At 45.2% G+C, this 13,493-nt stretch overlaps 1 protein-coding gene across 1 annotated transcript; it reads left to right on the top strand.

Moving 5' to 3' along the window:
* The first annotated feature begins 6,489 nt into the window (after positions 1 to 6,489).
* On the top strand, positions 6,490 to 10,371 carry TMEM70 (transmembrane protein 70). The gene is made up of 3 exons (XM_074985732.1): positions 6,490 to 6,809; positions 7,730 to 7,841; positions 9,737 to 10,371. The coding sequence occupies exons 1-3, from the start codon at positions 6,594 to 6,596 to the stop codon at positions 10,189 to 10,191; spliced, it is 783 nt and encodes a 260-aa protein (XP_074841833.1). The 5' UTR covers positions 6,490 to 6,593; the 3' UTR covers positions 10,192 to 10,371.
* The last annotated feature ends 3,122 nt before the right edge of the window (positions 10,372 to 13,493 follow it).

The following is a 13,493-nucleotide window of genomic DNA, read 5'->3' as shown; positions in this document are numbered from 1 at the left end:
GATAGTCACACTATCTGGCCTATTTTTAGAGACAAACTTCATGATGCTGTTTTTATCTCTGGGTCTGTAGGCAGTCTTGGCCACTTGCTGGTGCTCTGTTAAGGTATTCATTTTATGTATAGTCTGTACCAGATTAGAGGCAATAGGAATCATTGTTGACAACAGGATGGAAAGGTGGAAACATGAATGAAACCTGTAGTTGGAGAAGGGGCTGGATCAGGTAGAGCAGTTCTCAACCATGTTGTTTCTGAGCACCTCTCTCTCTCCCCACATATTATAAAAATTTTTGTGGTTTAGCTGTGACACAACTACTGTTTTTCCGTGTATAAAAGCCAAGCCTGGCATTAGAGTGTAGCAGGTCGGGCAATTGCTCAGAGACCCAAGAAACAGGCTCATTGCTCAGGCTTTGGTTTCTGCCCAGCAATGGCAGGACTCAGAGCCTAGGGCTTCGTTTTCTGTCCCTGGCTCTGGTGAGTCTAATGTCAAACCTGTTTGGTGGACCTCCTGAAACTTGATTGTGGATCCCTTGGGGACTGCAGGCCCCTTCCATGCAGATACCTGGTTGAGAACTGCAGAGGTAGAGGATGTTCTGTGTTGCTATAAGTGAATTCAGTAATCGGGGTAATACAACCCTGTTATTTTGACAGTGGTTCAGGAATCAGTGTGGGTATTAGTTGAGCACCTGATTGATTGCTTCCAATTGGTCATCCATATGTGGTAAATGTCTGTGACTGGACATCTTGAAGGTGAAACACCTCCGTTCAGAACTGAACTGGCAGCACAAGGCTGTGATAAAATGATATGGAGGCCCTGGAGGTAGAAAATGTGTAACTCTAAATAATAGTTTCAGCAGAAACATTATATAAGCGACAGTACCACCCAACCCATCTCTGGCCCTGCCCCCCGGCCAGGCACAGCCCTGGCCCCTGGCTCCACTCACACTTCCAGCTCCGTTCCCAGCCCCACCCCCCAGACCCTTACCTGTCTGTGCTCTGCCCCTCAGCTCTAGCTCTACTCTCAGGGGGTGGGACATAAGCAGGAGTAAGAGGGACATTGTTTTAGGGTCTCATGTTCATGTACAAGAATATAATGCTCCTGACTGGAGTTTGATGGAAGGAAGTGAAAGGTTGGGCCCATAGACTGTGGGGATCAGTAGAGCCCCGCAAATCCATGCTTATTCACATATCTATGGGGATCCGCATCCATGGACAGGGATGCAGATATTCATGGCTCATTTTTGTGGATAGGCATGCAAATACAATTTTTGTATTTAGAACCCAGCAAATTTGTGAATATCCACCTTATATCTGCAGTCATCCACATCCATAAATGGGATTATCCGTGGATCATTTTTGCAGATGTGGATACATATTTTGTATCTGCACAGGGCTCTGGAGATCATGAAGAGTGAGCCAGGGTGCCCCTAATATCAGTGTGAAAGGCAAGGAGCACCTAGTTATGGACCAGCACACCATTACGCTAAACCTGATACAAACACAGGGAAAAAAAGACGGTCCTCGCCTTCAGGAGTTTACAGTCTAAGTGTAAGATAGATAAGAGGTGTATATAGACAGGCAGGACAATACAAGGGAACAATGATCAGCATGATAGTCTGTAACATCAGCACACCAACACCCTAACCATTGTCAAGTTCTTTGTAGACATCATAGCACAGGAGTTTTAAAGAGGGATTTGCAGGAGGATAAAGGGAGAGGTTTGCAGCTATGTATACAATACTGCTTTCAAGTGTGAGGTCAACATGGGAGACAACACGAAGGCAGCTGCTTATAAATGTACAAGTGGGTGAACAAGTGGGAGCCACTTAGATTCAAGAGCTGACCTCTCAATACTGAATAATGTCAAACATTTTCTGAGCAAACAACAAGGCAACAACACAGAAAAGCTATGTTAACAGAACCTTGAAGACCAAGGTTCTTGTTCAGAACAGAACAAGATTGCAAAGTCAAACACAAAACAGTTAGGAAATGTCATAATCTTAATTTGCCCTCCTCGCACATATGCATTATGCAACCCTTTAGTTACATGATCACATACTATTTTTAACTGCGCAGGCATTCTAGTTTTTCCTAACATTTGAATGAGATATTGCAAACTTAATAATGTTCTTTTAATGCAGGTTTTTATATGTAATAAAGAAAATAGCATATAGCAAAACAATACCTGTAACCTAGGTGCGAGCTGATGCTTGAATTAGCTAACTCAGGTTAAAATATACTTTTGTCATTTAGACAGACCCAAAGAGAGAACTTCAAACTAGCACCATGTCTCCCAGAATAATTTTCTTCAACCTGAGTCAACAGTGTGACACAGTTTAAAAAAATAAAAACATTCTGGGATGTATTAGCAGGAGTGTTGTAAGCAAGACATGAGAAGTAATTCTTCTGCTCTACTCTGCACTGATTAGGCCTTAGTTGGAGTACTGTGTCCAGTTCTGGGTCCCATATATCAGGAAAGATGTGGACAAACTATAGTGGGTCCACAGAAGAGCAACCAAATGATTAACATTCTAGACAACAGCAACGAAGGGTCCTGTGGCACCTTATAGACTAACAGAAAAGTTTTGAGCATGAGCTTTCGTGAACACAGACTCACTTCATCAGATGCTGGTCTTGGAAATAGCATCTGATGAAGTGAGTCTGTGCTCACGAAAGCTCATGATCAAAACTTTTCTGTTAGTCTATAAGGTGCCACAGGACCCTTTGTTGCTGTTACAGATCCAGACTAACAAGGCTACCCCTCCAATACTATTCTACACAACGTGACCTATGATGTAAGATAGAAAAAATTGAGTTTGTTTGGTTTAGAAAAGAGAAGACTGAGAGGGGACATGATAGATAACAGCTTTAAAGTATCTAAAAGGCTGTTACAAGGAAGAGGGACAAAAATTGTTCTGCTTAACCTCTGAGAATGGGACAAGAAGCAATGGCCTAACATTGCAGCAATGGAGGTTTAGGTTGGACATTAGGAAAAGCATCCTCTGTCAGTGTGGTTAACCACAAGAATAAATTGCATAGGGAGGCTGTGAAATCTCCATCACTGGAGATTTTTAAGAGCAGGTTAGGCAAACACCTGTCAGGGATGGTCTAGATCCGGGGTCTCAAAATCACAGCCCGCATGACATCTGCAGCCAGAGCATTTTCAGAATTCAGCCCATAAGTAGGGCATGTCTGTTCCCATCCCTCAGGCCCTGCCCCTTTCCACCAGTACACTTGCACCTCATCCCCAAGGGATGTGGCCTTGGGGATTAGGGGCCCTGGCACAGAGCAGCAGTGGTGATTGGGATCCCCTGTACCCCCTGCAGTGGAGGAAGAAACAAGAAAGTGGAACAAATTAGGACTCCTGGGCTGGATTGTGAAAATGCTCTAGCAGCAGATGGTCCACAGACCACGAGTTTGAGACCTCTTGTTTAGAATGTACTTGCCCTGCCAGGAGTGCAGAGGACTAGACTTGATCTTGTGAAGTTTGTTCCAATTATGTGACTCTACTGGGAAGTGCTTTTTGCTGGTCCTTTTGGTGGTTGCTTTGGCTGTAAATTTCACTGAAGTTAATTTCACTGATACAAAGCAGTTTAATGACCCAGTCCAGCTTTTGATCAAATAATATTACCATCATAAAAGGAAACAACTGCCATTAAGTGGTGCTTTTTCTACAACAGCAGGAACTAGGATTGAATAAGCAGAGGTGTGAAGTGTGGCTGTTGGGGCATGCAGTGAGGGGAACCATAAAATCCTGTGTAATACCCATTCTGTGGATAGAGGACTTAATCCAGTACCTCTCAAAAGAATAAATCCATCTCCTTTCAAAATCACTAAATCCAAATAAAATGATCAGAAATATAAGTTTCTTTTTTCCATTTGTTGGATAGCTGAACTATCAATCAAATGTTAATGATCCTGGCCACGCTACAATTAAAGAAACCATAGTGTGTGTGTAGGAGGGGGGAGTGTCTAAGTAGTGTTCCACATGGGTTTTAGTTTTCTTGCATAGAGGGAACATACTACCATCCCGAAAAGTTTGGGAAACACAAATGAAGATTTATATATATGGGGCAACTAGGCCAACTCTTTAGTCATGGTTAGCTAACCCTGATCTAATCAGGCCTTTTCCCCTCACACAGACTTAGGGTCACACATTTTCCCTTGCATCAGTTGGCCAAGGTCAGCTCTAGACACTCTATTAACCTCTTCTCTAATTTATATAGAAATGCTGAGTTGTAATCGGGTCTCCCTAACATGGCTGTAATTGAAATATAGCTAGCATATTATTAAAGTTCTCCACTAATAATAACAAGAAGTCCTGTGGCACCTTATAGACTGACATATTTTGGAGCATAAGCTTATTCTCCAAAATATGTCAGTCTATAAGGTGCCCACAGGACTTCTTGTTATTATTAGTGGAGAACTTTAATAAGTTCATACTTTAATAACTTTAATGAACTTTAATAAGTTCATAAGCATAAGCTTATGCTCCAAAATATGTCAGTCTATAAGGTGCCACAGGACTTCTTGTTGTTTCTGAACGTACAGACTAACTTGGTTTCCCCTCCAATACTAGTAAGAACATTCATAGCACCTCACTTTCAGAATGATGGCAATTAGTTAATGCAAAAATGCACAAGGTCACGGGTTGGATACAAGAGGGAAAACTATGAGCCTGATCTTCCCCACGTGCTGTACAAAAATGAAATCAGTGAGAGGTGAACCAGATATGAATGTAAGCCAGTGTGCTGCTCTGGCAAGGAGCTGGTGGGCTGGGGCACTCCATGGAAGGAGGAAGCTTGATGAGTTCCAAGTTAGTCTCCCAGAGCTCTCCTACAGGCTTCCATAATAAGCAGCACTGGGCTGGTTGGGGACCCTCCCCCACACTGGTCTGGGATTGCCACAGACCCAAGCCTTCTCCAGAGCACTGTTTAGGAAGGGGGTATGGTGATGCCCCCCCCCGCCCCAGATTACTACCAGGAGTTTGCTTGCTCTTCCCCTTTCTGTCAGGGAGCAAGATAAAAGTGCATAATTTGCCTGCATTCCTTTGCACGGCTGGGGAGGGCAGGAAGGCACAGGACTGAGTGACCTACGCTGTACTCTTTCCTCCCACTTCCTGGCAGTGTCAGGAAGTGGAAGATGAGTTGTGTCCTGGTAGGAATCTTAAGTGGGCGGGGGGCATCTTCAGTCCCTCTGCCCTCCCCCACATCCCCAGCCTCCTGCCCTGACACCTGCACCCCCACACACTCCAGTCTCCTGCCTTGAGCCCCCCGCCCCCACACTTGCACCACGATCCTCTGTCCGGAGCCCCTCCTCAAACCCCAACTGCCTTCGGTATCTCCCCATGTCCCTTCCCCTAAACTCTCCCCCATGCCTAGCCCTAACTCCTGCACCCTTCCACATACATTTCATTTTTCTGCCCTGAGCTCCTCCTCACACCCCACTCCCATCCCCTATCCTGAGCCCCACAACCCTACATTCATAGGAGGAGGTCACTGAGTGCAATGCCCTGCTCAAAGCAGGACCAATCTCAACTAAATCATCCCACCCAGGGCTTTGTCAAGCTGGGACTTAACCTCTAGGGATGGAGATTCCACCACCACTCACGGGCCATGTCTACATTATCCCAAAACTTCAAAATGGCCATGCAAATGGCCATTTCAAAGTTTACTAATGAAGCACTGAAATACATATTCAGCACCTCATTGGAATGCCAGCGACTACGGCACTTCAAAATTGCTGCAGCTTGCTGCTGCATGGCTCATCCAGATGGGGGTCCTTTTCAAAAGGACCCCACCAACTTCGAAATGCCCTTATTCCTATCAGCAGACGTAGCCTAGGGGACCTATTCCAGTTCTTCACAGCCCTCCTAGTTGTGCCACTCGCTGGTTGATTTCAACTTGCGTTATTCCAAGAAACACAAAAATCAAAATCGTGTTAGTCGGTGTCTACTGTAAACCTAAATCCCTCCGCATCCCCTCAGAAGCCATGTGCTCCAGCCCCCTAATCATTTCTGTCTCTCTGCTGGCCTCTCACCAAGCCAGTCACACCCTTTCTGTAATGAGAGCCAGGCTTGGACACACTATCCAGCTGTGGCCTCCCCAGTGTCAGATAAATAGGAAAATCACCACTCAACCCCCTGCCCTGAGCCCCCCGCCCCCACGCCGCCCATTTAAATTTCTCATAGGCCCTGTCCCGTGGCACCGCCTCCCGGCCCCCCGGCCTGAGGCCAGCGCCCGGAAAAGCCAAGAGGGCAGAGGCCTGGAGTCGATGGCCTCCCGAGGTCCCTTCCAGTTCTATGAGATGTGTGACTAAGTCCCACGGCGCGGGCAGTTAGCCGAGCGCCCTCCCCCCCACCCCCAGCCTGCCGAGGCTGGGGCTGAGCCAGGGCGCGGCGGGTGACGAGGAACCCAAGGCGCGCGGCTGCGGGAGCCCGGGGCGCGCGGCCTGGGAGCACTCAGCGCCCGGGAAACGTCACTCCTGGCAGGGGTAGAAGGCTGCTGGCCCAATCCCCGGCGGCCGCCGAGCGCTGGCTCCTCCTCCTCTTCCTGCGCGCGGCGGGATCCGGCGGAGCTGCACGGCCGGTCGAAAGTGATGCGGTTGCTGGCGGCGGGCGGGCCGCGAGCCCGGGTGCTGGGCTTGTGGCTGTGGAGGGCGAGCCGGCGCGCAGCTGCCGCGCTCCCTGCGCCCTGCAGCCCCCGAGGGGCGCCTCGGAGCAACGGTCCCGTCGCGCCGGGCTGCGGGGGCTGGGCGCTGCCGCGGGCCCTAGCAGCGGGCTCGCTCCGCTGGGCTGAAGGGAGCCGAGAGCAGGTGCAGGAGCGCGGGGCGCTGCCCTGGTAGCTGGGCGGCGGGCCGGTCGGACGCGTCAATGGCAGAGAGAGGGGCAGGGAGAAGCGGAGCTCTTGGCGGAGGCCGACCCGTTTGAAAGCTGCGCTGTTAAATGAAGGGTTTGCAGCTGGGTCAGGTTAAAGGGGTGGAGTAGAGAATGCAAAAAGCGGCCCAAGTAAGATGAGGCCGGGTACTGCTCTCTGCCTACCCGGGTGCCTGCCCGCAGACAACAGACAGCCACAAAGGTTTGGTACTCAGGAATCAGCCGCCTCTCCCCTCCATCCTGCAGAATTAGTCTAAAATAACATGGGGGGTCTTTTTATTTCCCTTCTGAGTTCGCATTCCCACGTTCTGCTTTGCAGCTATCTGGGATAGGGATTTTGTCATAAATAGAAGCTGAGGGTCTGGTGGAATGGCAGGACTCTGGGGTTTAAGGAAACAATGAGTTTTTCTCCAACCTCAGTATTTGAAGTGCTGGCAAAGATGAGGATTGACAGGTGGCTAGAGATTTGAAATTAACCTGGGCTGTGTGGCCTGTTGCCTTTCTGCAGAGCACCACGGAAGTCAGTGGCTTCCATGTGGGCATTGGAGTCCATACCACAGAGACCGTTACAGAATCAGGTTCTTGGACAGGGTTTTAACTAGTGTTTTGGGACTCATGATTTTGTGGCTGCATATCCAATATCTAGTCCCCTGAATTATTAAATCAATTGTTTTCTATCATTTATAAATAAACTGAATTTACCAGTATCCATTGCACTACTTAGTGAATTTAGTTGTAATATAATTTCAGTTTTACTTTCTACCATGAGTATAAATTCAACATCTCCTTTAGGCTAAATTTGAAATGTATGTTAAGGATGCCAGTGTTTTATTTGTCATCTGATGCTTTTTTCTTGTAGATCACATTTTCTCAGGCAGCCTCTCTTCGCTACTTCAGCACTTCATCTTGTCCTAGGCAATCAGAAGATGGAAGACTGGTTTACACTGGGAATATGGCTAAGGCAGTTTTGGGTATGTAGTTGGAATTGCAGTGTATTGATTTGATTTATCGCATACTTACAGATTTCTTTAAAATATAGTGTGCTGCTGGGCATGGAGCTCTCCTATTTCTATTTGGATGTGCAATAAGGACCAGCATTGAGTTGTATAACCAACCCCAAAGGTCAGATAAAATGAGCCTTATTTAAAAAAAAACCAGATTGACCCCCCAAAAATCACAAGATCTTTTTGGGGAAAAGATGGACATAATATCTTTAGATTTTTCTAGCCCTGTGCCCAGTGGGTATATTTGACAATTAGTGCTTTATTGACAACCCTCTGCCCAAGGCCTCTGCTCCATCCCGCACACAGAGCCCCTTGACTTCACCCCGCTGACCCCAAGTGAATTTGGTTATGTGCACCGATATAAAGGTGATGTGTTGTAGATCACCTCCATGTTGGTGCACGTGACAAAACTCATTTCACTTAGGAGTGGGAAAAATTAGGGGGAAACACACTGTCATTTTATCATGATTTTTAACGTGGCGCCAGAAGCAGATTAAGATTTATTGGGCCCTAGGAACAAAGGTCATTTGGGTCTCGCACACCCTGGAGGCCCAGCGGTGCTATAATTGGAAGTAGCAGGGGAGGCATGGACCTCCCACTTTTTAACATGGGCCCAATTTACCTTGGGTAGGCATGAAGTGGCAGCAGCAAGGCTGTGCGTAATGGCAGGGCAGTTGATAAGGTGATCAGTCTCCCTTCCACAAAATGCAACTCCAGCCTCTTTCTTGTGGGCCTAAGCCAGCCCTCACCATGGGGCCATACTCCGTACTGCTCCTTTTCCCCCTAAGGCTATAAAAGATGGCTGGGGAACTCTAGCCCCTCCATCTGCTGAGGACACCAAATTCCAGGGGGTAGGGACATAGACACTCGTACCGTGGGCCCCTGCTCTTGGATACCGTGGGTTCTCCTCCAGGGTAGATGGAAGGTCTGGGGCTCCCCACAGTGGCCCAGGCTCACTGGTGGCTCTTTATTTAGCCAACTTCAGGCTTGGCCAGGAGGTGGGGGTCCTGGTGAGGAAGAGCAGGAGCATGGATAGATAAGCGACAGAAAATATCACATTGCCCCTACGTAAATCCACAGTATGCCCACATTTTGAATACTGCATGCAGTTGTGGTTGCCCCATCTGAAAAAAGATATATTGGGGGTATGGAATGGCTTCAATATGAGAGGAGATTGACAAGACTAGGACTTTTGAGCTTTGAAAAGGCACAGCTTAGCTAGCTTATGGCTGATGTCTGTAAAATCATGAGGGTTAAGGTTAGGGTAAATAAGAGAGTGCTAATTGCTCCTTTTCATCACCAAATGAAATTAATAGGCAGCAGGTTTCAAACAAAACAAAAGAAAAAGGTATTTCTTCACACAACACAGTCAACATGTGGAACTCCTTGCCACAGGATGTAGTGAAGGCCACACCTATAACAGGGTTCAGAAAAGAACTAGATACATTCATGGAGAGTAGATGTTAGCTGTGTCCCTAGCCTCTGTCAGAAGCTGGGAATGAGTGAAAGTGAATGAATCTTTGATGATTAGCTGTTCTGTTCATTCCATGTAGGGCACCTGGCTTTGGTCCTTCTGGTAAGACAGGATACTGGGCTAGATGGATTTTTGGTCTGACCTATTTGGCTCTTCTTTATGTTCTCATCTAACATATAATCATTAACCATAGGGGAGGAGAAGGGCTGAGGTCTCTGATCTCCACATGATGTCTTCAAAAGTTTCAAAATAATAAAGGATTAACTGTATTATCATTGAGTGTAGCAATTAAAGTGAAATAGTGGATATGTAAGAACAATAGATATAAAGGACTGTAGGGATAACATTGACCATAAATATTTATCTATGGTTTTCCTCTCTTACGCAGGTGTGAAGTTTTTCTCTTATTCTACGAGCGTATTTAGCTTCTGCATGATGCCTTACATCATCTTCAAAACTGGCATTGGAGTTGAAAGTCTGCTTTTACAAACTGCCTTTTATGGCATTGTAGGATTCTTTACATTTATAACACCGGTTACCCTGCATCTGCTGACAAAGGGCTATGTGGTGCGACTGTATCATAATGCTGAAACGGACACATACACTGCCATTACATATAATGCAATTTTGGCAGAAAAAAGAACTGTGTTCCATCAGAGGGATGTCAAGGTTCCAAATATCTGCAGGATGTTTACAACGTTTTATGCCAAAACGAAATCAATGCTTGTTAATCCGATGCTTTTCACATATCAACAGGACTATGACCATCTCATGGGTTATGACAAACCTTTTTATTTTGACTTGGAGGAAAAAAATGAATCCAGTGAAAGCAAATGGAATTAGACAGTATTAAAGGTTTTTTTTGTATTTGTCCAGTGCACCATTTCATAAACCTCATAAATTCTGTACAGCATTCATGAGTGTTAGATAATTTAGAGTTTCTTTAACATATTTTAGAATCAAATTAAAAAAGCTTTGGGTTCCTACACAAACAAATCTGAAGTATATTAAAATTAAAATAGATGCTTATGTGGTCTGTTTGGTCATTACAGTCATGAACAGAAAAAAAAAAGGATTTGATTTTAGTTTTGTGCTGCAAGCTCCACAATACAGTATTTTAAATGGACTATTCCTTAAATCCCAGCAGCATTCACTGATCAAGTATAGGAATAAGAATGTTAAAGTCCCAAAAAGAATCTGCATCTAAAAAGCAAAAGGTCTAGATTTTTTGGTGGCTCTATTCCTGTGATACCATAACTGCCCAGGTGGGAATATTCCCAGCATGGAGGAGCCCCCAGGAAATAGCTGTGGTTCCTGGAGCCTGCATTTCTTTCCTGCAGCCCTCTCTGGAGGGATTAGGAGAAGTATCTGGAACACAAAGCACTATGTCACTAACTACTCAGTGGTCCCTTGGAGGATGAATGCCAGATTGTGCAAGATAGACGGGGCAACTCCCAAGTTACTGTAACCTGCAACAAGACTGGGATGTAGAAACTGTGAGCCCATGCCAGTGCCTGGATGGCCTCTGCAGTGCTCAAAAGAGCAGCTCAGCAGAGAATGGGACCTACTGAGATAGTGCAGCATGCACGTTTGATAACAGACTTGACTGCAGGATGTAGTCAGATGGGGTCCCACTCTATGCTAATGAAAGCTCTGAAGCAAACAAATCTGTTGAATACTGCTTGTTCTTTGGACACTCTTTGCTTGGGAATTCATAGCACTGCCAAGATTACAGTTTGATTAAGAGGGGGATTAGATATCTGAATTGATGCCAAAATAGTTTGCTCTGATCAGTGGTACTCTTTGGCTGTGGCCACACTTGGCCAAAACTTCGAAATGGCTATGGTAGTGGTGAAATCGGAGGATGCTAGTGAGGCAAGGAAATGAATATTCAGCATCTCATTAACATGCTGCTGGCCACGGCACTTTGAAAGTGCTGATTTTGATCACGCGTGGCTCAGCTACACAGGGGTCCATTTTGAAATTCCCTTATACCTATCAGCTGACAGGAATAAGGGGGTTTTGAAATGTGCAGGGTCCTTTCAAAAAGGACCCCTGTGTAGCTGAGCCGCGCGCGATTGAAAGCAGCGCTTTCAAAGTGCTGCGGCCGGCAGCATGCTAATGAGGTGCTGAATATTCATTTCAGTGCCTCATTAATATCCTCCCATTTGATCATTAGCATGGCCATTTTGAAATTTTGGCCAAGTGTAGCCACAGCCTTCATGTATAGAAACTGGATTTCAGCATTTATGAACAAAAGAAGGTTTGGAAGTGTAAGCTGATAGTTTTTGTTGGTATATAAGTATTCAATTTCATCTAAAAATGTAAGATGTAAAGAAAGGCTTAAACTACTTTGAAGTTTAAAAACTGAATTGACAAATGTAAAAATTTCAAATTAATCCTGTTATGCTAGCAATAGACTTCATATTAGGGAATCTCTTGGTACTGACATACTAAAGAAGTTAACCTCAGAGAGGAAAAATGCTTTGGGTATTTTTTCCCTTTATATTTCTCCTAAGTTCCAGTTTGGCAACAGATTTTTTGATTAGTCTGTTTTCTTTTTTTAATATCTCACCACAGAAAGACAAAATAAGAGTGTATATTTTAAAATAGCTGCACACCACACCACAGAAAAGGTAAGCCAGGAATGTATCCCTGCAACAAAGCCCGTTGACCACTCTGTCCACACATCTATATGAGCAACACCATAACATGACCTAACCGTGTAAGATGCACCATCAGGGACTCATCCACCTGCACATCTACTAAAGTGATATATGCCATATTGTGCCAGTAATGCCCTTGTACATTAGACAAACTGGACCGTCTCTGTGCCAAATGGAAAAAGGACACAACTCAGACATCAAGAAAGGGAACATAAAAAAACAGTTGGAGAGAACTTTAACCTCCCTGGACACTCAGGCTACAGCTAGAGGGTGTGGTAAGCTCAAAATAAACTATGTAATTTGCACCAAGCAAATTGCATAGCTTATTTTGAGTAAATTTCAGAATAGGCTATTTCAGCCTATAAAAAAAGGGAAGAAGGGTTCTTTTGAAGATCAGGTTTACTTTCAAAAGAGATGCGTCTACGCTGCTTTTCTTTCAAAAGAAGCTCTTTTGAAAGAATATGCAAATGAGGTGCCAGGTATGTAAATCTGCACCTAATTTGCATTCTTGATTTCCCTCATTTGCATTCCTCTTTCAAAAGAAGAATGCAAATGTAGATGCAGCCATAGAGCCTATTTTGAAATGGAGCTATTGAACACATTATGGCCACGTCTACACTAGCCCAAAACTTCGAAATGGCCATGCAAATGGCTGTTTTGAAGATTACTACTGAAGCACTGAAATACATATTCAGAGCCTCATTAGCATGCGGGTGGCTGCAGCAGTTTGAAATTGCCACAGCTCACTGCTGTGTGGCTCGTCCAAACGGGAGTTCTTTTCGAAAGGACCCCGGGAACTTCGAAAACCCCTTATTCCTATCTGCTGATAGGAATCTCCATGGCCATTTCGAAGTTTTGGGCTAGTGTAGACATAGCCTATGGCTTATTTCAAAATAGGCTCTATTCCCTGTCCTAACGGCACTTATTTTGAAATAGACACTATTCCTCGTAGAATTAGCATTGTGTAGATGCTAGGATAGTTATTTTGAAATAACAGCTGATATTTCAAAATAACTTTGTTAGAAGCAACTCTCTTAACCTAAATACTCCAAACTTTGAAAACTATCTTCATATTAGCTCAAAACTGTCTCCTTCACCCATGCTGTGGACTATGTTTCTTCAGAACCCCAGCTAACGTCCTTTGTTCTCATGTTTTCTGAGCCTGGTCAGACTGATTTTGTCTGCTCCATATCTTGGAAAGTCCATAGGAAAGTTGTAGTGAACCTCAAGAAAGACAGGTTAACCCCCAGCATGTTCCATAGCAACCTGGAAGTAGAAACTCTTGTTCCCAAAGGCTGTGGCCACACTTGGCCAAAACTTCGAAATGGCCATGCAAATGGCCATTTTGAAGATTACTAATGAGGCGCTGAATTGAATATTCAGCGCCTCATTAGCATTAGGATGCTTCTGGCTGCGGCACTTCGAAAGCGCTGCTTTCGAAAGCGCGCGGCTCGGCACGGCTACACGGGGGTCCTTTTC

The sequence above is a fragment of the Carettochelys insculpta genome, chromosome 2 (assembly GCF_033958435.1).
Source record: "Carettochelys insculpta isolate YL-2023 chromosome 2, ASM3395843v1, whole genome shotgun sequence".
NCBI lineage: Eukaryota > Metazoa > Chordata > Testudines > Carettochelyidae > Carettochelys > Carettochelys insculpta.
Note: the sequence above shows the minus strand (reverse complement) of the source record. Positions and strands in the feature narration are given on the sequence as shown.